The sequence below is a fragment of the Rhynchophorus ferrugineus genome, unplaced genomic scaffold, assembly GCF_030347505.1.
Source record: "Rhynchophorus ferrugineus isolate W39M unplaced genomic scaffold, kcgeb_rfMv2 rfM2, whole genome shotgun sequence".
Lineage (NCBI taxonomy): Eukaryota > Metazoa > Arthropoda > Insecta > Coleoptera > Curculionidae > Rhynchophorus > Rhynchophorus ferrugineus.
Window position 1 is genome coordinate 82,110,440 of NW_027472581.1, and position 21,642 is coordinate 82,132,081.

Consider the following 21,642-nt stretch of genomic DNA (forward strand, 5'->3'; position numbering starts at 1 on the left):
CTATAGGTGACCGCGATTCGCTATGAAACTTTCGGCTCTTTTTAAGGCATTTTTCATCTCGTCGTGCAACATCTGAGGCTGAATTTCTTCAATCTCGTGACGAATATTGTTTTTAAGATGTTGAATCGTTTGGGGCTTATTCACATAAACTTTTGATTTTAAAAAACCTTTGATTATAAGAAAAAGTCTGGTGCTGTTAAATCTAGTGATCTGGCTGGCCATGCTAAATCGCCACTTCGCGAAATTAGTCTTCGTGGAAAAACGTCATTCAATAGTTGAGTTGTAGAACGAGCTGTGTGCTGTGGCCCCATCTTGCTGAAATCGCATGTCCTCTAGTCCTTGCTCTTCCATTTCAGACACAAGAAAATTTCGAATCATGTCTTGGTACCGTTCAGCAATAACAGTAACTGCAACACCTTGGGCATTTTCAAAAAAAATAGGGACCAATAATGTTTTCAGCATGAATACCATACCATAGAGTTGTTTTTATTGGATGCAATGACGTTTCATGAATTTATTGAGGATTTTGTGTTCTCCAAAACCAACTGTTCTGTTTATTGACGTGGCCACTAAGAAGAAAATGGGCTTCGTGGCTCATTATCAATTAAGATGAAAAATCTTCAAATTCACCAGACAGCCTTAGGATTACATTATTGTATTCAACTTGTTGATCAGGATTTCTCGGTAGCAATTTTTTTGAATTTCGTATGGGAACATTCTCAAATCAGTTTTCAAAATTCGCCTTAAACTGAGTGCAGAAATGTGTAACTGGTAACCATGTCTCCGAATTGATGCTTCTGGAGACTCTGCAGCACTATCGCGCATCAGAGCCACATTTTCAGCGTTAAGAGACGTCAGTTGTTTTCCAGAACGAGGCCTGTCTGATGTCGTACCGTACTGTCGAAAATTCGCATGTAAACGATAAATTGTGGTTTTGTGAGGCACTGGACTTTGGTGCAATTTCCGTTGAGTGGTAATAATGAAACAATTATTTTCAATAAATATTGTCATTATTTCTGCTCGTTTTTGTGGCGTATAGTATATTTATCCACAATAAAATTTGGACGTCTATACAACACAATGTTTAAAGCGAAAATGGTAGCAGGACTTTTGCCCTATCTATTACAAGGCTTTGGATTGCATCCATTGATTTCGCCATTGATGTTGATGCATGACTAGGTGGTCCATATGAATTTTTCCTCGCTAGTAACGATATGACACCAATTTTGTTCCAATTTTGCCGTTGAAACAGAATTTCATATATGACCAGACACCTTTCAATATATTTTGGCTTCAATTCCTACGGCACAGAATATCCATGCTTTTGAATCATGCCCATCAGCTATTGGAAATTGTTTCTTGTGCTACTCCTAACAATTCTGCATATTTCTTTTATGTTTTATTTGGATCGTCATCGAGCGATTTCTTTAAAACCTCGTCTACAGTTTTTTTGCTGACCAGAACGATATTTGTCTTCGTTGTTAAAATCATTACTTTAAAAACGTCGGAACCAGAATTTAGACGTTAAAATAGAAGGGGTATGGTTGCCGTAAGCTTTATACAGCATACGATGATCTTTTTCTTTTCATATTGGAGTAAAAAAGTTATTTTAGCTATTCACTCGGTACAAATTCAGGGATTTTTAACGTAGTGAAAATATTTTTTGTTCACACTGTGACGAAATGTAAGTACTAAAATTGTAGCCTCTCGGTGAGGCTTTAATACGAAGTTACAATTATATCCGATGAAATTTAATTACCCCCTAAAAACCCTGATGGACTGTTTTTTTTCCATAGGAAGCGTTACGCACTGCGAGTCTCGCATTTTAAGATCGACACCGCAATAATTCCATGGCTGGATAACGTCGCGTATCTAGGTCTCCACTTTGATAGTCGGTTCAGTTTGCATTCCCAAATCCAGAAAGCAATTCAGAAAGGTTCGGTGATAGCAAACCTGCTTTCTTCTCTGATCTACCCTTCTAGCATCTCTCGTCTCCATCACATGCTTATTTTACAAGATGTTAATTCGGTCCTTACTCCTCTACGGATCTAATATCTACTCCAAATTTGTTACATCCAATCAGGTGAAATGGCTTTAAGTTTTCCAAAATAAGCTCCTCAGATGCCCCATGGTTTATCAGAAATAGTCAAATTGATAGCGCAACTGACACTCTATAAATCAAACACTTCATATCTCAATCCTTCCACAAACAACAACTCAACTCAAGTTCTTCTAAAAACGCGATTTTGGTGTGCTGGTGAAGCTAACCTCCCCTTTTCCAGGCTGAAACGATCTCATCCGTCGCTACAGTCATAACTCTTGCCCCCATACGACAATATCCAGTCGTGTGTTATGTCAAGTTCGCAATCTATAATTAGTTTCTTCATCTGTTTTTTCCTCCAAGTCCTCGTTAGTAGCAGTAGCCACCCACAGGGGTCAACTGTGATGCGGTTTCGGTTTAGTGTATTGGTAAGCCCAGAGGTAGCCCCACACTCGTCACTCCAGGGCTAGTCTCAGCGATTAGGTATGTGTCATAGATTTCACCGCCTGGTTTTAGGCCAGAACAAAAAAAGATGAGTTAGTCCTACTGTTTTAATTAACATTACTTAATGTTATGGCCTTTTCTTATTATTTACATTTAAGAATTCAATTATAAATATCTTCAGCAATAATATCTGTCTTCCATTTTACCTTAAATACTTTATATTTTAGTTACATTTTATACTCTAATATCTAGAAATACGTGTGTTTTTCTATCTTGATATGTCAACACTGCAAACTATCTTGGCATGATCCTGGATGCCAAGGTCAGATGGAAGGAGCATATAGAAAAGAAACGCGACGAAATCCAGTGAAATATATTGGTTGCTTGGATGAATTCGGATTTATCAGTTTACAGCAAATTTATTTTATATAGGCAAATATTGTCGGGATTAAATTTACCTTTTGATTGAAAGATTAGAAGACCAGTGTGGAATACCATCTGTGGAACTCATTTTTGGGGCTATGCCAGTGATTTAAATCATTTAAAGGTTACAAAATAAAGTTCTAAAGTGTATTGTGAACACTCCTTGTATTCAGTACAAAATATCTTAGTTGTAGTTATTAGTTTGTTGTACACTAGTTTTCAGGAATATATCTTAGAAATCCATTGAACAATAACTTATCAGTGGTTACGCAAACAGACTAAATTTCAGGAATTTTAATTGTATCTACAATTTAAATAAACACTTTAAATATCAGTCAGATGTGAAGGAAAACACGTCCTTTGGTACATAAAATTCAGTGAAATGTTGTAACTGATCCATAATTATAAAATCGTAACATCCTGTTAAATATTAATGTTTAATCGTTTCAGATATGTTGCAATAACAAAACCATCGAAAAAAAAAACGTGTTAATTGAAGACTTGGGTCAGTGGTTAGTCAATGCCAAGATTGTTCCACATCAGTTGTTCGCTTGAACAAAAAGCGACCGATATACAAATAGTTGAAGTACAAGGTGTAACGCTAAGAGAGTCGCATAGAATGTTATTTGTATGAATTAAGTATATGCTTGAAACTGATCTGGTAATGTCCTTTGTTGAAATTCTTGTAGGGTATTCAATTTTACAATTTCCTTTAGCATGATTCGAAACTTATTCAAAATAATATTAGTATAATTTCTCTAATCGTTATGGAATTGATACAATTTTCAGTGTTTCATTAATTTATTAAAAAGCTGTTCATGGTATACCAGGTGTAACGAAAAATCATTACCAGTTTTTTAGGACAAAAATCTGCACAATTAAAACTACATTTATGTATTCAAAGTATTGCCCATTTTATTCTACACATCTTGCCCATCTTGCAGACAATTTATGATTTATTGTAATATGATTCATTGTAAATGATTTATTTTATTACATTTAGTTTCTTGTTTAATTGAGTTGTATTGTTCTAAATTAATTTTATTAATATTATGATATCGCAGGAATTGTTATATAGAAACAGGATCTACACTGTGCCTGTATATAGTACGTTAAAAAATGTTAGTGGGTGATATTATTATTTTTATGAATGACTTGTAGATATAGTTATTATATGTTAATTAAATTAATTATTGTTTATAATAATGATTTGTAACAGTTTCAATAGGTATTAATAGCTCAATAGGCATTAAGGTATTGTTAGATAGTATGGTAATTGAAGCAATTTATAGAAAATATATTGTAAATTTATCGATTGATTTGTATTAAAACCGTTTTCAACTTCAGTTCAACGTAGACACCAAATAATTCAGTGTATGGAAGCCATGAATCGATTTTAATAATACTCAAACTTTTGATTTGCATAAACTGCCTTGAATCTACATTTGTTGGACGAAATAATACAAACAATTCGTAGAGAGTCTGAATAGTTTACAACGTAATGTTTATTGTAAATGTTTGTACCAAAACATCCGTTAATTGCTTCAATTATGTTGGAGATAGAAATCTATTCCTTACTATCTATTGTAAATCTCATAATGGTTCTATTATCTTGTGGTCTGGTGATTGTGCTGGCGAGTGAAGATGTTTGATGATATTCTGATGATCCTGAAACCAAAACTGAACCTTTTTGGCTGTGTGTATGGTCCCATTATCATCTTGGCATATTACAGTATTTGGCAGCGATATGTTGTGCGATATAGTCATAGTAAGAACGATATATTAATTAGCCGTAATCGGGCCAGTGATGTGAACGGGAGCACCTATACCACCATATTGTCGTTCAAATCATAACGGAACTTTCCTCATGCTTGACTTTCGGAAGCAGGCAGTAAGTACATAATCCCGGCCGCTTGTAAGAAACAATGTTAAGGATGATTCATCGGATCATACGACATTTTCTTAATCATCACAAGTATCCAGGTTTTATGATCGCTGCATCACTTCTTTCGCATCTTACCATTGGCTTCCGTTACATCCCTTGTGTTTATCAATAGTTAAGGAAAAATTATTCATGAATTGTCACTGTCAAATTCACTAACAATCTTTAATTTACCACTCAGTCATAGTTGTGTCATCATGAGTAATGATAGATGGTGGAAATATATTTTGAAATTACTGTTTAGTAAGCATTGAGAATTAATCGTTGGAAAAGTGGTCATAATCAAATATCATTGTATGCTTAATATGCAGGGTATGGTATAGTTTATATGTTACGAGTATTACACTTTCTTTATATATAGTTCTAATATATATATATATATAAATATATATATATATATATACATATATGTATATATATATAATAAATAAGTAAATTTTGCAACTAGTGAAATATACTGGTTTTATACTATTCGTAGTTAATTTTCCTGGTAAATATCTACAAATATATCGACGTCCTACTTTAGTAAATTGATATAAATTTATACATTTTACACGGTATGTCCATATTTATGATAGATGACGTAAAAATCCAAACTGGTAGTAAGCCGAACTGGCACAATCATTTTTTCAATGGCCTTTTTATCGAAAATCGCTTTTACGATATTTTCTTTCACCAAGTACCATTCTTTCTTCGTTGTGCTTGTGAATATCAGTTTTTATCTCTATGCCAAGTTGTCCAATTTATTAAATACTTTGATACTTGCGGTATGGATTATGAAATTGTTAAATTTGATATTTGAAATAAATGACGCTTCATTTTTTATTCATTTGATTTAATATATTCATCTAATTATAAAACCTACATATTGAAAATTGATCGCACTCAGTTCTGCAGAAAAATTCTAAGAGTAGTTTTGTGACGTAATTTTCAAATTTTTGGGTATGCTGAATTCGAAAATGACTTAATTTTTATCATACGGTGACGCTTTTCTTGACAATTCTTAATTATTTTAAGAATAACATCACTCTAAGGTCGGTACGAGCAACAAATTCGATTTGTTTTGTTCATAATTTAATTTTGTGTTACAGGTCAATTGAAAAGTCAGGCCGGAGTGGCACATAGATGGCGCTACAAATTCGTATGTTTTTTAGTTAGTACCAACCCGCAAAAGATGCGTGTATAAATTTGATAGCTGTCGGATCATTAGTTTGTGAATTATAGCATTTTGAGTGAAGCAACTTTTGTTACTGTGAAAAAAATGGATTAAAAGGAATTTCGTGTGTTGAAAAAATGGTACTTTTTAAAAAGAAATAGTCGAAGGAAAAACTTGCCTTGATGTCGAATTTCTGGAAACTGCCCCAGGAAAATCAGCCATCAAGGATTGGTATGCTAAGTTTAGAGGTGGTTAAATGATCACCGAAGACGGTGAACGCAGTGTTAAGGGTGATTCATCGGATCATACCACATTTTCACAAGTGTCCAGGTTTTATGATCGCTGCATCACTTCTTTCGCAGCTTACCATTGGCTTCCGTTATATCCCTTGTGTTTATCAATAGTTCAGGAAAAATTATTCATGAATGGTCACAATGAAATATGATGTTAAATTCACTAACTAATCTCTCTAGTTTAGAAAAGAAAGTGCTGCTTCACCAAGACAATGCACCGTGTCACAAGTCAGTGAAAACGATGGTAAAAATCCATTAATCCTTCTAATTGCTTTCTCATCCACCCTATTCTCCAGATCTGCCCCCCAGCGACTATTTCTTGTTCTCAGATCTCGAAAGAAAGCTCGCCGGGAAGAAATTTTCGTCGAATGAATTTCTTCTTTTTTTCATCTATTTTATTAATTTTATTTATTTTTTGAAGCCTTTCAATTTTTTAGTTAAAAATATTTTATTTTTCCCTCTTTAGTCCGTATGAAGAAACAGAGGAATAAATAAACAATAATTGAAACTGAGGAATGCTTCAGGCCTCAAGGTCCGCTACCTAGCCTAAGATATTTGAGAAATGTTCTAACCAAATTGGAATAACAACAAATAGTTGTTGTCCCCGCCGGGAATCGAACCTAACCCTCAAACCGTCACTCTATAGAAGCAGTTGCTTAAAATTTCTATGGCTTCTAATAAGATATGATTAGTGCCTAAATAACAAACAATGGCTTTGCACGACTTCCGATTTTCCGTTACATCAGCTCAGCAATTACAAAACATTATACACAAGTATCTGATTATAGTAGATAAAAACTATGTGAAAACTTTGTACGTGCCTTCGAAATGTCAGGGTTTGCCTTGATTCGTACAAGTGGCCGTAAACAAAATCTACAAATGGACGAAAGATTGGAAAATTCAACTTAATAGCTCCAAATCTGTCCACGTTAATTTAGCATTGCGGCGAAATAATAAAAACTTAATTATATCACTCAATGGATGCCCGATTCCTCAAGCAGAATCAGCAAAATTCCTTGGAATCCATCTTGACGGTAGATTAAATTGGAAACATCACGTCAGACAAAAAGCAAAACATATTAGAACCAAAATAAAACAACTATACCTGTTAGTCGGAAGATACTCTCAACTTGATCTAAAATCAAAGAGGTTGATCTCTATGATAATTATAAAGCCAATTTGGACCTATGGGGTGCAAATATGGGGTTGTAATAAAAATTCAATTCAACTAGTCATACAACGCTGTCAAAACAAGGTTCTTCGATTGATTATCAATGCCTATCGCTACGTAACCAACGAAGAACTGCACGATGACCTGGAAATAAAATGGATTTGCGAAGTTATCCAAAATTTCGCCTTGAAACACGAAAGAAGATTACTAAATCATACTAAGGTGGAAGCAGTATAACTGCTGGACAGCGCGCAGGATATCGGGAGATTGAAGCGAACCAAACCATACGAATTTATATAAACTATTATAAAATATTATTTTAAACACTTAGTGTAAACCATAGCTATAAGTTATTATAATTTTATTATTGAGGAATACATATTGATTTATTTTCTCGCACTCGTCTTGCTTGTGAACTAATCCAAGTATAAATGAAAGGTTGTACTAAGCGTATCTAATAAAGATATTATAAAAAAATCCAATTGTGTGTCCAATGATGGTAAAAGATCTTTATGTGGAGTAACCAATGTTTCTTGGAGCGTGTTAATAATCCAAGTTCTGGGAGGTTTATAGCAGAACTACTTTAAGGTTTCTTTTTTATGAATTTATGAAAATAAGCCATTATGCTATATCGCATTAAATCGTAGAAAAAAATCTTGACACCCTGGATTTTGTCACCATATTGTTTTCGTTTTCAGCCTACCAAAATACATAGAAATCACTTAAAAATACTCATACAGCTTTTTTATTGTAGACCTGTATAATCTGGGAGATTTTCAGCAAAAGTTGTAAATAATTAATTTCGGAAAGGTTTCGTTGTTAAATTTAGATATTTAGCAGATAAACAAACAAATATATATTATTTAATATATTGTTACTATTTTTTTTATCGATTAATCAATGTGGTGTACTAGTCAATGGAAACGAATACGTTCTAAATATGTCAAATCACATACCAAAGTATTTTTTTTTGAAATATAACAGTCGGCTAAATATTGCCGAATAGATTACAGATATTATATGTTATATATTGCAACTAATTCGTTGAAATTCGAAATCACCCGCCTTATACTTATCAGATGTAGTTTCTGGTTTATTTCAGTGAATATCGCATGATCTATTTATGCAATAGTTTCTATTATAAATAATTTGAACACTAATTTTTAAAAACTACACCTCCAAGTACTTTAATATGTAATTTCCAATCCTTCTGAGAAAAGAACATACCTAGAAAAAATTATTATTATGTTACTATTTGAATAAAAACCAAGGCGTCTATGTTGCTATCCAAATTTGTTCATTACCTTGTCAGCAATTTCATTATCTTCCTCTATAATTTCCATCTTCCATCGTTGAGCGAATGCTACATGTTGTTGCTATAATATTCAAACCAATTTTCATTGCCTCACACACCGCTGGGTAGAATGGAGCGACTTGATTCGATTTATTTGTCGTCATTATCTCATAATATCTGGTAGTGTCGACAATATTTTATGTTAGTCAATGTTAGTAATATTAGTTTTATTTTAGTAACATAATGTATAGATGCAGATGCACCTCCCTGAAAATAATCCCGTTTGCGATCAAGAATTTACCACTTGTATACTATTATTATTGTTTATAAAATATATTATTGTTTATAATAAGTATATTTAGCGTGAGCCTCTACCTCTATTTTAAGTGTATCTATTCTGTGAGTCAATAACATAGAGTAACAGCAGTCCTTAAGATAGTCTCATCTAACGCGTTTTTATTTTCATCCATTTATATTTCCACCAAGAAGTAGATTTGTTATGAACTATGAAATAAATTTATTTTGAAGTTGAAGTTTGAAGTTTGGAAAGGAATAAAAGTCCCCGGCTTACCATAGTAAAACACATTTTTTTGGCAACATTAGTTTTTTTCTATTCAACATAATTCCCTTCAAGGGCGATACACTGATTATAGCGACCCTCCAACTTTTCGATACCATTTTTGTAGTACGATTTCTCCTTTGCTTCAAAATAGGTGTCAGTTTCGGCGATCACCTCTTCATTCGATGAAAATTTCTTTCCAGCGAGCATCCTTTTGAGATCTGAGAACAGGAAATAGTCGCTGGGGGCCAGATCTGGAGTGCATAGTCTTGGTGAAGCAGCACTTTCTTTCTCTTCAAATGCGGCCGTTTTTCGGAGGTAAACTAGAGATAGTAAATTTAACATTTTATTTCATTGTGACCATTCATGAATAATTTTTCCTGAACTACTGATAATGTTTTCGTCGTTAACAACCTCTTTTGGGCGTCCATTACGTTAACCGTCTTCGATGCTCATTTCACCACGTCTAAACTTAGCATACCAATCCTTGATGGTTGATTTTCCTGGGGCAGTGTCCGGAAACTCGGCATCAAACCAAGTTTTTGCTTCAACTGTATTTTTTCCCTTCAAAAAGCAATATTTTATCAACACGCGGAATTCTTTTTTACCCATTTTTTTCACAAACAAAAGTTGCTTCACTCAAAATGCTATAATTCACAAACTAATGATCCGACAGCTGTCAAATTTATACTCGCATCATTTGAGCGTTTGGCCTAACTAAAAAACATATGGATTTAATTATTGTAGCGCCATCTATATGTTAGGCCGTGGACTTTTCAATTGACCTGTTATTAGGGGTACAAATAGAAACCCAACATTTTACCAACCTGCTAATTTATCCACAATTCCTAAACATTATATTTGAAAATGAGACTCAAGTGACTAGACATGATTAGTCTTTTTGCAGGAAGTGTTGCTTTTGAATTTTAATTGTGAAATAAATGAAGCTGAAACATGTGGTATGGTGACTACTGAATTAGTGAAATCACATACCGTGAAGTGTTGTTGAAGTTCAAATCAGTAAAGTAGTTTAAAGACGTGGAATCGAAGTGGCTGTTGGACGAAAATTGTTGTAAAACATAGAAAGGGCTTGTCCAATCATTAGAAGTTCCTCAATAAGTTATTTCTCATGGATTAAAAGCCTTGGGAATTGCTCAAAAAGAAGAAAATTATAGTTACCACAGGAATTGAAGTCTAGAAACGTTGAATGTAGTTTTATTTACCAACAACTTCTCCAATGACAGAAAATAAAGATTTTTGCATGAGAAAGTTACTGGAAAGCAATGCTTATGAGCAAGGAGTTGAAACCATAAAGACTTTGTAAAGTTAGGATTAACGCCAAGAAGGTAATACTGTGGGAGTGTGTGTAATTGATGTGTCATGAGATGAGAAAACAAAATTCCTTCTACTAATTATTCCATCAATTTAGATGATTGATTTTCAACGTTATTGCAAATATCTAAAAAATTTATGTCTAAAAACGCCTGAAACCTTTGAAGGAAAACGATCGGAAGTAAATAATAGGAAATAAGTTACTTGGCCACACATTTATTTGATGATTCGTCAAACAAAATGTGATTGGAAAGTTTTGTATAATCCAAACCTAATACCCACTTACTATTCTTTGTTTCAGTCTCGGCAGAATCTTTCAATAAAATTAAATTGCATACTATGAATATCATGTGACTGAAATCTGACACCACAGAACTTGTTCATTGATGTCAAAATGGTTCTTCTTAAAAAATGGCTAAATATTTTTTTGTTTAAAATTATTATTCTTCTTGTCTTATTTATTAAAACTAGTGTACTGTTTTTCTTTGCTTTAACATACTAATAAATAATTGCAACTAAGATGATTTCATTACTATTCTTTCATTAGTGAGATCAGATGCTTTTTCCTATTGATTTGTCGAAAAATATTTAGTGCTTTTGGATGTCTAGACGCTTTCATGTTGACGTAATTCTGGAGTGACCATCTTAATGTTTACATACGTTTACTGGTATCTGTCACTGGGCCTGCTCTACATCCGTATTACATAGCTCTATATTTTTGTTAGTATTTGCTTATATAAAATGAAAATTTATATTGATAACTGGGAATTTTTGCTAAGCATTTTGAGAACCGGTCATTAATGTGGACACGTTTTGATTCTCTTATTTGTGAAATTTATGTGAGGATTTTCATTAATTTATCACGCCATTTTCTCCATTTCTTTCGTCCAGTTCAGATTTTATCAAAAGCAGATTATAGTTTAGTTTTCGGTTGAGCTCTTTGTATTCTGCGGTTACTACTAACATTGATGTATTTTAGAAATGGTTAGGGATGTGTGCCTTTATTTTACGTAGTAGGCTTTTATGCTTTAGCCTGTCAGAAAGTCTTTGCAATATCGAGAATGACAGCAAAGCACACATCTTTATTATCTAGAGACTTTTCATTTCATCTGTAATTTGATGCACTTGGTTAGTCAATGGTTGATTGAGCATTCCTGAAACCAAACTGGTGAGCTCGTATCCCAGAGTTTAGTCATAATTGGCAACTTCACTTATACTTTTACCAGGTTTCCGTATAATTACAGCTTCAACAGTTTTTCATGCATTTGGAACGTATTTTAACCGAAATCAAGCAACAAACTAGTTGGTATATTTAACCAATAGCTTCCTTTATTATGTTTTAAGTTCATACCATTAAAAAGCTGTTTGTATTTTATAAAAAAAAAATAAAAATAATTTCACGTCCTTTAAAGTTATACTATACCATGACATACTAATAATTAAGTATTCAAAGCAGTGTCACTCAGTATAGGATAGCTTCATTGAGAGTTAATATGAAACACGAGCATTCATATGGCACAGATTATTCACCATTACGTTGAATCGATTATTTAAATCAAGGGTACCTATGATCGCTTCTCGAGATAAATATCCGAAAACAATCTAATTTGTCCGAAAAATTAACCGACGCAGAAACAAAAACCGAAGCAAATTGTGCAATATCAATTGGCGCAAAAACTCGGGCGAATAATAGAAGCGGGCGGTCGCAAGAAAAAAAAAACCATAACAAGCGAAAAGGAAAACAAGAGAGGATAAAAATCGGACCGAATTCTCACAGCCTCGTCGTCCATCGAAGGTTCTTTGTAGCAACAGGTGGTATGTTGTGAGTTGTTTTATGGCCGATTCATATTGCGTTACGGTCATAAACATATATTGAAATTTCAGTGTGAATTCTCGAAAATGTATACGTTTGATCGTTCTAGCAAAGTAATTTGGGATGGACGGAATCAATATTGTTGACTGTACTAGGTCGTTGCATAAGTTTTATTGCTTCATAAGAAAAACACGATTTTATAGTTTCAAATTAATTAAAAATATTTTTGCTATGTAATATAATATCTAGGAGTTTCAGTATCCTTGTTCCTCCTTAATGAAAATTGTTTTTTATAATTGTATTTCCTGAGATATTAAAGGAGCCAGAAGAGGGAGCTAACTCTGTCGAATAGGCTGACTCTGGGTTTTGATTTTGACAATGGTTTGCTTTAAAATAGGTTTTTCTATAAAAATTTTACTTATAGTTGATTGAAAAGTTATCATAATAATCTGAGTATATTAATAGGCTTAATGAAAACTCTCTTTTTGAGGAAAACGGTGCAACCTAGATCCCTGATGGCTTGGCATAGCTTATATCGAGGTATACTACCTACAAGGACTACTAGGACAAATAGGAGACATTATGAATTATTAACAGTAAATTTGTAAACATTTTAAAGCATTAATAAATATTAATGTGTTTAATAATTAATGTCGCAGGATAAATGATATTTTATTGTATTGATTTTTTACTTTATAGATGATGAATTGCAATATATATCGCTGATCAAAATACATGCAAACACCTAATGTTTTCCTATTACTTTAATAGAGTGTGGCAAAATCACCAGCATAAATAAATGCTAGTTGACATAGTGTCATTTTAGATGGCTTAAATATATGTAAATATGCATTATATATAATAGTGAATTTTTAAAATGTTTCTTTACAATATAATATATAGTCTTTTTAAAGTTATTTTGTAAATATGTGACGTCAAAACGTCGCAATATTGCGGCATCAACTCTGAGTTTTAGTTCAATTTGGCTTTGACATACAATAAAATTCTAATCTAAATATAAATTATTACAAAAATGTTATCAAATATAATTTATTTTAACATTATAGTACATCTAAAAACTACAGTTAATTATACAGCCACAATAATATATCGGTTGGAGTTATAACCTCTTATAACTATTGCTTTCAAGAATTTTGCATACGTCTGACAACCGAACGATTTTGACAGGCCCATTCGTTTAAGTGCTCGAACTACTCAGAGAGCATTGTGTCTCTTTGTAACTAGAATAAAATGAGAAGGAAAATTTTGTCTGATTCTAAAAGGAATTTACAAATTGCGACAGGCAATACATTAAACATCTTGATAACGTATATACAAAAAGCTTTGAATAGACTACATATATGATGATATCTATAACTACTCCAAAAATGAAGAAATAGTAGATTAGAATATATTTTAATAAAAATGCAAAACATTTTGCCCCAATATTATAGTGGATAAAGCTTCATTTATTTACTATATTTTGGGAAAACGTTTTCCGGTCAATTGGAGAAAACTTACTTTTACTTATGGTATTGTCCATTATGAATTTATTGTTTTGTCAACAAAGAATATTATTTTAGTGTTGCAATATTTGTATGCAATTGTTTTCTTAAGAGTCCTTTTGTTTTGCTCTTTTTATTGTGGTTTTATTTTGCTCAAATTGCAGCTTTTCATAAAAAAATATGATATTCCATAATCTAGACCGTTAGACCGGGAACTTCTCAGCCAATATGTACTATACAGTTATAATAAAATCATGTTTATTAGTATACTTAATATCAAGAGATATTTATTTTAAATATATGTAGTAATATATTTTTTTCATATTAATAAGTAATATACTGTAATATTGTAACGTAAATCGAATTACTCATACAATAACGAATGCGATTAAAAAATAAATCATCGAGATACGAAGAACGTAACAAAAACACCGAAATCTTAAGATAACACAAAAAAATGAGTTAACCAGAAAAAATATCGTCGAAAGAATTATTAATTTTTATCCAAGTCTAATTCGCTCGAGGCCTTGGAACTATGGCCCTGTAATCGTCGATAAACAACTTTTTAACGATATCTCTGCTCGTACAGAATTAAGAAACTACGTAGGACATAAGTCTGAATGACCTCTTTGCCACCTCTTTTCGCGATCTTAATTATATATAGACCGGCGGCCGACCGTAGTCCGTATCATACGCTTTTTGGGTAATCTGAAGAAACAACTTCCACAACACCACCAATCTATCAAAATGAAATTCTTCGTAAGTACCATTGCTTCCCTATATCTCGCTCGGTTCGTCCTTAAGTTTTCTAATACCTGACGGTGTTAAAATCGTCACCGAAACGTTGCTCATGTTGGTTCCAAGTATTTTAAAATTAAAATTATCAGTTTCGTCTCTTGTGGTAGATCATTTTTCAGAATATCTCAGTAAAACCGAAACATTTTCATACGAAAATTCATCAAGATATTAACATTATAATAATCTGTGTTTACTCGTCATCAAAGGGTTGCTAATATTAACATTTTGTCGCTCTTACTGTCTTTTTTGATATTTCGTATTGTACATCTTATTGATGGTATAACTTTCCTCAAAACCAAAGTAGCCTCAAAGGGGTTTTCAATTGATATTCATTTGATTCAACTCTTTTAGTTACCACTTTGGTCAATGTTTTCTTATGCTATATATCTTGTTGAAGCTGAAATATTTTCGTAAAAATATGCGCTATCGATTTTTGCTTTTTGCATTTTTGATTGATGCTTTTTGATTTTTCGCTGATCGATGTTAAATGACTACAAAATTTGAGAAAATATACTAAGTTTTACATATTATTTATATTTTCATCTATTATATTGTTGTGCTGTACATATTGTTGGTGGTGTAACTTTCCAAAGTTCAATAGCACCAAAGAGGCTTTCAATTGATACTCAATAGTATCAAAATTGTTAGTTACTGTTGATGTCGTTATTCTGTTATTATCTTCTCTCTTAATAATCGTTTTGCTTAGTGTTTTTTGTGCTATATATGTTGATGTAACTGAAATATTTTTGTACAAGAATCATCATTCAGCTTTCATCAGTGAAAAATACTGATCGATATTCAATGTTTACAAAATTCGACAAAATATAGTATTTTTTGTTTAGTATCTATTTATCTTTTCTGCTACTCTGTTGTAGTGTTGTACATCTTGTTGATGGTGTAACTTTTCCAAGCACAATATCACCAAAGAGGTTTTCATTTGATATTCAATAGTATCAAAATCGTTAGTTATTATTGATATTATTTTTCTCTTATTATCCTTTAAGATATATCTTATTTATCGTTTTGGTTAGTGTTTTCTTGTGTTATATATCTTGTTGAAGCTAAAAAAGCATTGCACCAAAGGGTTTTTTCCAATATATTTCCAATTAAATATTGTTCCTTTTCTAACAGTACTTCAACTTTAATTAAATATTATTAGTATTATACATTTATTTGCTTGTGCCTTATGGTTACTATGGGATTCAATTGATTGATTGTTAGCTGTTTTGCTGTTTTTTAATTTTACTTTCTGTACATTAATTGTTTCTTAGGTCGTATTCGTTGCTGTATTGGCCATCGTCGCTGCCGAAAAGGACGAATCTAAGGACGAAAAGAAGCAAACCAAACGTGGACTCCTTGGTCTTGGTTATGGCTACTCTTCCGGTCCATTGTACGCCTCTCACGGTCCAGCTATTTCCTACGCCGCCCCATCTTACAGTTACTCCGCCCCCATCATCTCTAAGAGCTATGCCGCTCCCGCTTTGAGCTACGCCGCTGCTCCCTCTTACAGTTACTCCGCACCCATCATCGCCAAGGCTCCCGCGATCAGCTACGCTGCTCCCTCTTACAGTTACGCTGCTCCCTCCTACAGCTACTCAGCCCCAGCTATCAGCTACGCCGCTCCCGCCTTGAGCTACGCCAAATACGCAGCTCCCTCTATTAGCTACGCCAAATACGCTGCCCCCGCCGTCAGTTACTCGGCCCCAGCCGTCAGCTACTCCGCTCCCATCTACGCCAAGAGTTATGCCGCACCAGCCGTGAGCTACGCCGCTGCCGCCCCAATCTATGCCAAGAGCTATGCAGCTCCCTTGGCTTTAGGATATGGCAGCTCAAAATTATGGTAGATCGTCTACTGTTAGTGTTGTATAAAATGTGATGAATAAATATACATGTTTTGAATAATACAATTGTTTAAATTTAAAGCAAAGTCCAATTTAATGAACCGTGTTTAAATATCTGAATAATTATCGTGGTACATAATGTATTTTGAGAATCCTTGTGCATATTGGTTCTGATACAGAATGATATTCATGGTGACAATGGCCAATATATCCAAGATTTACGAAGATACTAATGCAATATAATCCAATACGAATACGAAAACAGCAAAATAGCTAAAAAAGCAACAATTCATTTGGATCCTACGGTAAGCATAAGCCACAATGAAACAAATATATACTACCAATAACATTTACAAACACTTTAAAAAATTTATATGTGTTAAAAGTAGTGTTGGGAACTATCGACTGAAGACAGTCGAACTATCGACCAGATGTTCAAAAAACTAGCAGAAGCTAAAAAGTTGTAGGTTCTATTTCAGTTAAATGCACGGTTTGACTGTTTTTCTATTCGTGATGACAGACGAAGATGTACGAATTCCTACCGTAATAGTTCTGAGAGAGGAATGGGCAAAGATAACTGATTCTCCGTGCTGTATACATTACTTTATTTTAATGTCATAATGATCCTAAATATGCTTCATCGTATTTTAATATTCAGAAGTTTAAGATTGATAAAATATGAAGAGGTAAATGGTTTATTTCTACTCCTTTCTAACTTTTACAATCAATTAAATATATTTTTGCATTCAATATATCATTAACTTCACCTTATAATTATCTCACTTAGAGTGGATTCTGTTAATTTGTTTTGTCTGATTCAACGAACAACTAAAATTAATATGGAATATTATAGCTTATGTGAATAATTAAAGATTATATCAACAACTTTTCTGTAATAATATAAATAGTTTCAGATAATTGAGAAAAATAATATAAAGTAAACTAAAATATCAAAATTGATGAATAAGAGAACACAATTTTGATTCCACTATATATGTGTTGCTCAAAAATCCTTTTTTGCAGTGATACATTCTTACATATTTTGATGGTGCAATGCATTATACAACACGTGATAGTACAAAGGTGATGAATAAAAATATATGATAATTTTTTGAATGATACATTTGTTTAAACGCAAAACAAAATCTAATATAATAAGCCGAATAAATGATTTGTGTATAATGTATTTGATGCTTTGGTTCAGTTATTGCTATACTTATATGGGGTATTAATTATTACAAAAGTCATCTGCGTTTACTGGTGCTACTGAGATTAATATTCTGTACTAGATTTTCTATTGTTGCCTACAAACATCCATGTTCAACACATCCGTGGATATCGGACGAATATTTTCAGGTGTTTGAAGAATTAAAAAGAGAAAAATTCAAGTTAGGTACAACAGGTTAGGTTAGTTTCAAGTAGTAGAAATGTTAGATAAAAACTAAAATTAGAAATTAGAAATTAGGAGGTGTGAATATAGGATCTTCTGCCAGACAGTTCAACTTTAAGAGAAATCTTAGTAAACTAACATCTCTAACAACATTTTCCTTTTTAGGCATGTAAAATGTAGTCTATGAGAATAATTCACAATATTTTTTTTAGTTATATCTTCTATTATGTTTATATGTATGTCTTGTATATGTTATTACTATTGATTGTTGTAATAATGATTACATCAGTATGTATTTTACTAATTAAAATTAAATCAGACTACCTAATCTAAAGCTAAGGGTAACATTTATAAAACACCCAAGTTCGTGTGTTTTGATTAGCTCCAATCACTGATTCTTTTCGTGATATCCAGTAAGTGTATGATTCCACATGTTGTGATTTAGTAATTTTGTTTCATGAGTATTCCATCGTAGAACCATTTGAAGAACTTTGTTTTGGTAGCGTTGGATTATTGATCTGATGTTTTAGTATAACCCCATATTTGCATTCCATAAGTTCAAATAGTCAAATATAATTGATTGATAAAGTAACCTCTCTAATTTTAGCAAAGTTGGGTGTATTTTCCAACAAACCAATACAATTCTTTGATTTTGAGTCTTATCTGCTCCCTTTTTTGTCTAACATGATGTGTTCAATTCAACCTACCACCAAGATCAATTCTGAGGTATTTAGCGGATTCTGCTTGAGGAATCCGACACCCGTCAAGTGATATAATTAGGTTTTTGTTATTTCGCCACAACACAAAATTAACATGGACAGATTTGGGGCTATTAAGCCGTATTTTCCAGCCTATACTATATTTGTAGATCTTGTTGACCGCTTATTTATGTCTTAAATTTAACCTACCGTTGAAATGGATGTCGAAGTATTTTGAGGAATCATATAATATATATATATATATATATATATATATATATATATATATATATATATATATATATATATATATATATATATATATATATATATATATATATATATATAGAAGGCAGATATATAATTTCTGTCATCATAATTGTGTCAAAGTGTGTCAAAATAATTGACAAAGACTGTACTTGGAACTGTTTCTTTTATTGTTGTGATATCAGCAGTGTAGAATAATGCAGGACACTACAAGACGCTACCCTGTGAAATTAAATAATGAAATAATTGAAACATAGAGGAGTTATGATAAGGTTTCAATCAACATTTTTATAAAGGAAAAAACGCTTGTTAAGTTTCAAATGTTTAAAAGTGATTGTTGTCTTTTTGTTTAAGTATGATACTTATTTTATTACAATAAAAAGTTATATGAAGTACACTCACATTCTAATATTTACTTAAGACATTTGCCTATTTAAAAGACCCTTTATTGATAAATACAAACTATTAAAAAATTACCGCTCTAAAAGAACTTTTTTTGTCTATTAAAAGAATAATCAAGGAATATTTTTTACAATCTTTCAGAAATAGAGTTTGATCGTTAAACAATAGAAGGGATTCCATAGATTTGCAATAAATTCTGTGTCAGCCTCAATTGTTCAAATTGTTAAAAACACATATATCACCACAGGGTGTTATGCTACTTTGCTTTTAATTTAAGCAGAAAGTCGTGTAGCCGTTGTACTCTTAAGATATCTTGAATAATTTATGAATTTATTGTGTGATTTCATGCCCTTTTACATTTCCATGTGGCTGACATTTGAAACAGATGTTTTCTTTTGATCGTAATTTCCTTTGCTAAGATCAGGTGCAGATGTCGTTCGTTATGTAACGTGACACTATAAAAATTCGGCAATTTAATGGCTTCTTATAAATTTTAAGTTAAAAGTTACTATGTTAACCATATAAAAAATATATTACGAATATGACACTTTCTTTAAGGGGGTTGTCATTCATTAACTCGAGATGTGTATCTTTTACTTATAGTTTATATACCCTTGTTATACGAGAGCAGTCGATAAATCAGTGACCTTTTTAATGGCAATTGTGCTTTTTGGCAAAGTGCGTTTTATTTCTCAACATAATCTTCTTTTAACTCGTTTAGTTTAGTGTATTTCCAATTTTATATCCTCCCAAATTTTTTTCGAAAGCTTGCTCTGATATTTTATGCTATAATAAATTATTTCTCTCTGTACTGTTCACACATGGGTATCTAGATATACTTGTTGCTCATTTTTGAAGAATACTGAGGATGTTTCTTAAAGTTTTGCTCTGAAACATTTATAATAATTCTCTATTGCTGTTGCTTGAATGCCCTACTATTGAATGCTTATGTCCAGAATGGCTTGATGACAGATTCGTATACCATATATATCATTTTGCTTTCATTGCAACGTTACGTTGGCTTCTGCTAAGTTAACCTACTATCCAAATAAATACCCAAGTGTTTTGCATGTCCCTCTAGTCGGATGTTTTCTTTGTATAATTTTACCGACGGTTTAGCGGACAGGTTTCTATTAGCAGAGTTCAAGTAAAATGAAAGGACTTGGTTTGGGTTTGGAGTTGGATCGAAGTAGTTTTTGGGTCAGAATGCACTGAGAGGAAGGAGATTTTTATCAGCGTAGGTATTTTGTGCAAAACAGAATATTCATGGTTACATTTAATTATGAAGCCCTTTCGATTGAGATAGGATGAGAGTATATAGTAGTAAGTATGTAGAAGCGTGTGTTTTAGTTTAAATGCCAGTCAAGGCCTTAATTTATGTCCAAACACATAGCAGATGACTACAGGCTTTTTCCAGGCACCTACTGATGACGTCTATAGTGCGGTGTACTTGTGTTTCCAAATGATTGCCAGCACTTGCTTCAGTGATGGACGGTTTATTGGACTTAAATATATTATGACCCAACAATATTTTCATATTTTGCAACAAGATATAAACGTAGGTCTACATTTGGAGAATTGTTGGATGGGATGTAGTTCGTAGCTCATTTTACTTGTTTTTGCCATGGTGACTACAAATGTACATCACGGAACTATGTTTTTTCTTCACCAAATGCGATCGTTTTTGCTTTAAATTAATTGGAACACTGCCCAAAAGTTTTGAATAATATTCGCCGGTGATAGTTTTACTCTTTTTAAGACATTTCCTTAATTTAGGCGATGATTGTTGAGTAAAATGCTACTTAATCAGCACAAGGAAATCACTCCTTCCGTTTTATTAGAGCCAGTTTGTCTGCTGTAAATGGCTGTTAAACACAAACTAAATGATGCAACCTGTTAAAAGCTCATATATATATATATATATATATATATATATATATATATATATATATATATATATATATATAATTTATTAATATTAATAATATTAATTATATAATTATATAATATAATTATAAATATTAATTTCATAATTATATGGTGGTTTAGGGTATCACTAATGCCTTTAAAATTAGTGCGCGGGAAATTAAAAAAGTCACTTACTTATTAAACTGCCCTTGCGTGATTAGAACAGGTTAATTATTTTACAGCATAGAGAATTATCGATTTTATTTAAATAAAATAATTTTAATTTATCATTTCATCATTTATAAGGAAAATTATGTCTTATTATTTTGTCACAAGGAGAAGCACCATATGGCATATTGTCCGTA

At 32.3% G+C, this 21,642-nt stretch overlaps 2 protein-coding genes across 3 annotated transcripts in view; both read left to right on the forward strand.

Moving 5' to 3' along the window:
* The window catches only part of LOC143191474 (uncharacterized), a 125,514-nt gene that overhangs the window by 37,350 nt on the left and 66,522 nt on the right, over positions 1-21,642 (forward strand). The gene's annotated exons all lie outside the window — the stretch shown is intronic.
* LOC143191885 (uncharacterized) lies at positions 14,651-16,678 on the forward strand. The gene is made up of 2 exons (XM_076397325.1): positions 14,651-14,732; positions 16,043-16,678. The coding sequence occupies exons 1-2, from the start codon at positions 14,721-14,723 to the stop codon at positions 16,613-16,615; spliced, it is 585 nt and encodes a 194-aa protein (XP_076253440.1). The 5' UTR covers positions 14,651-14,720; the 3' UTR covers positions 16,616-16,678.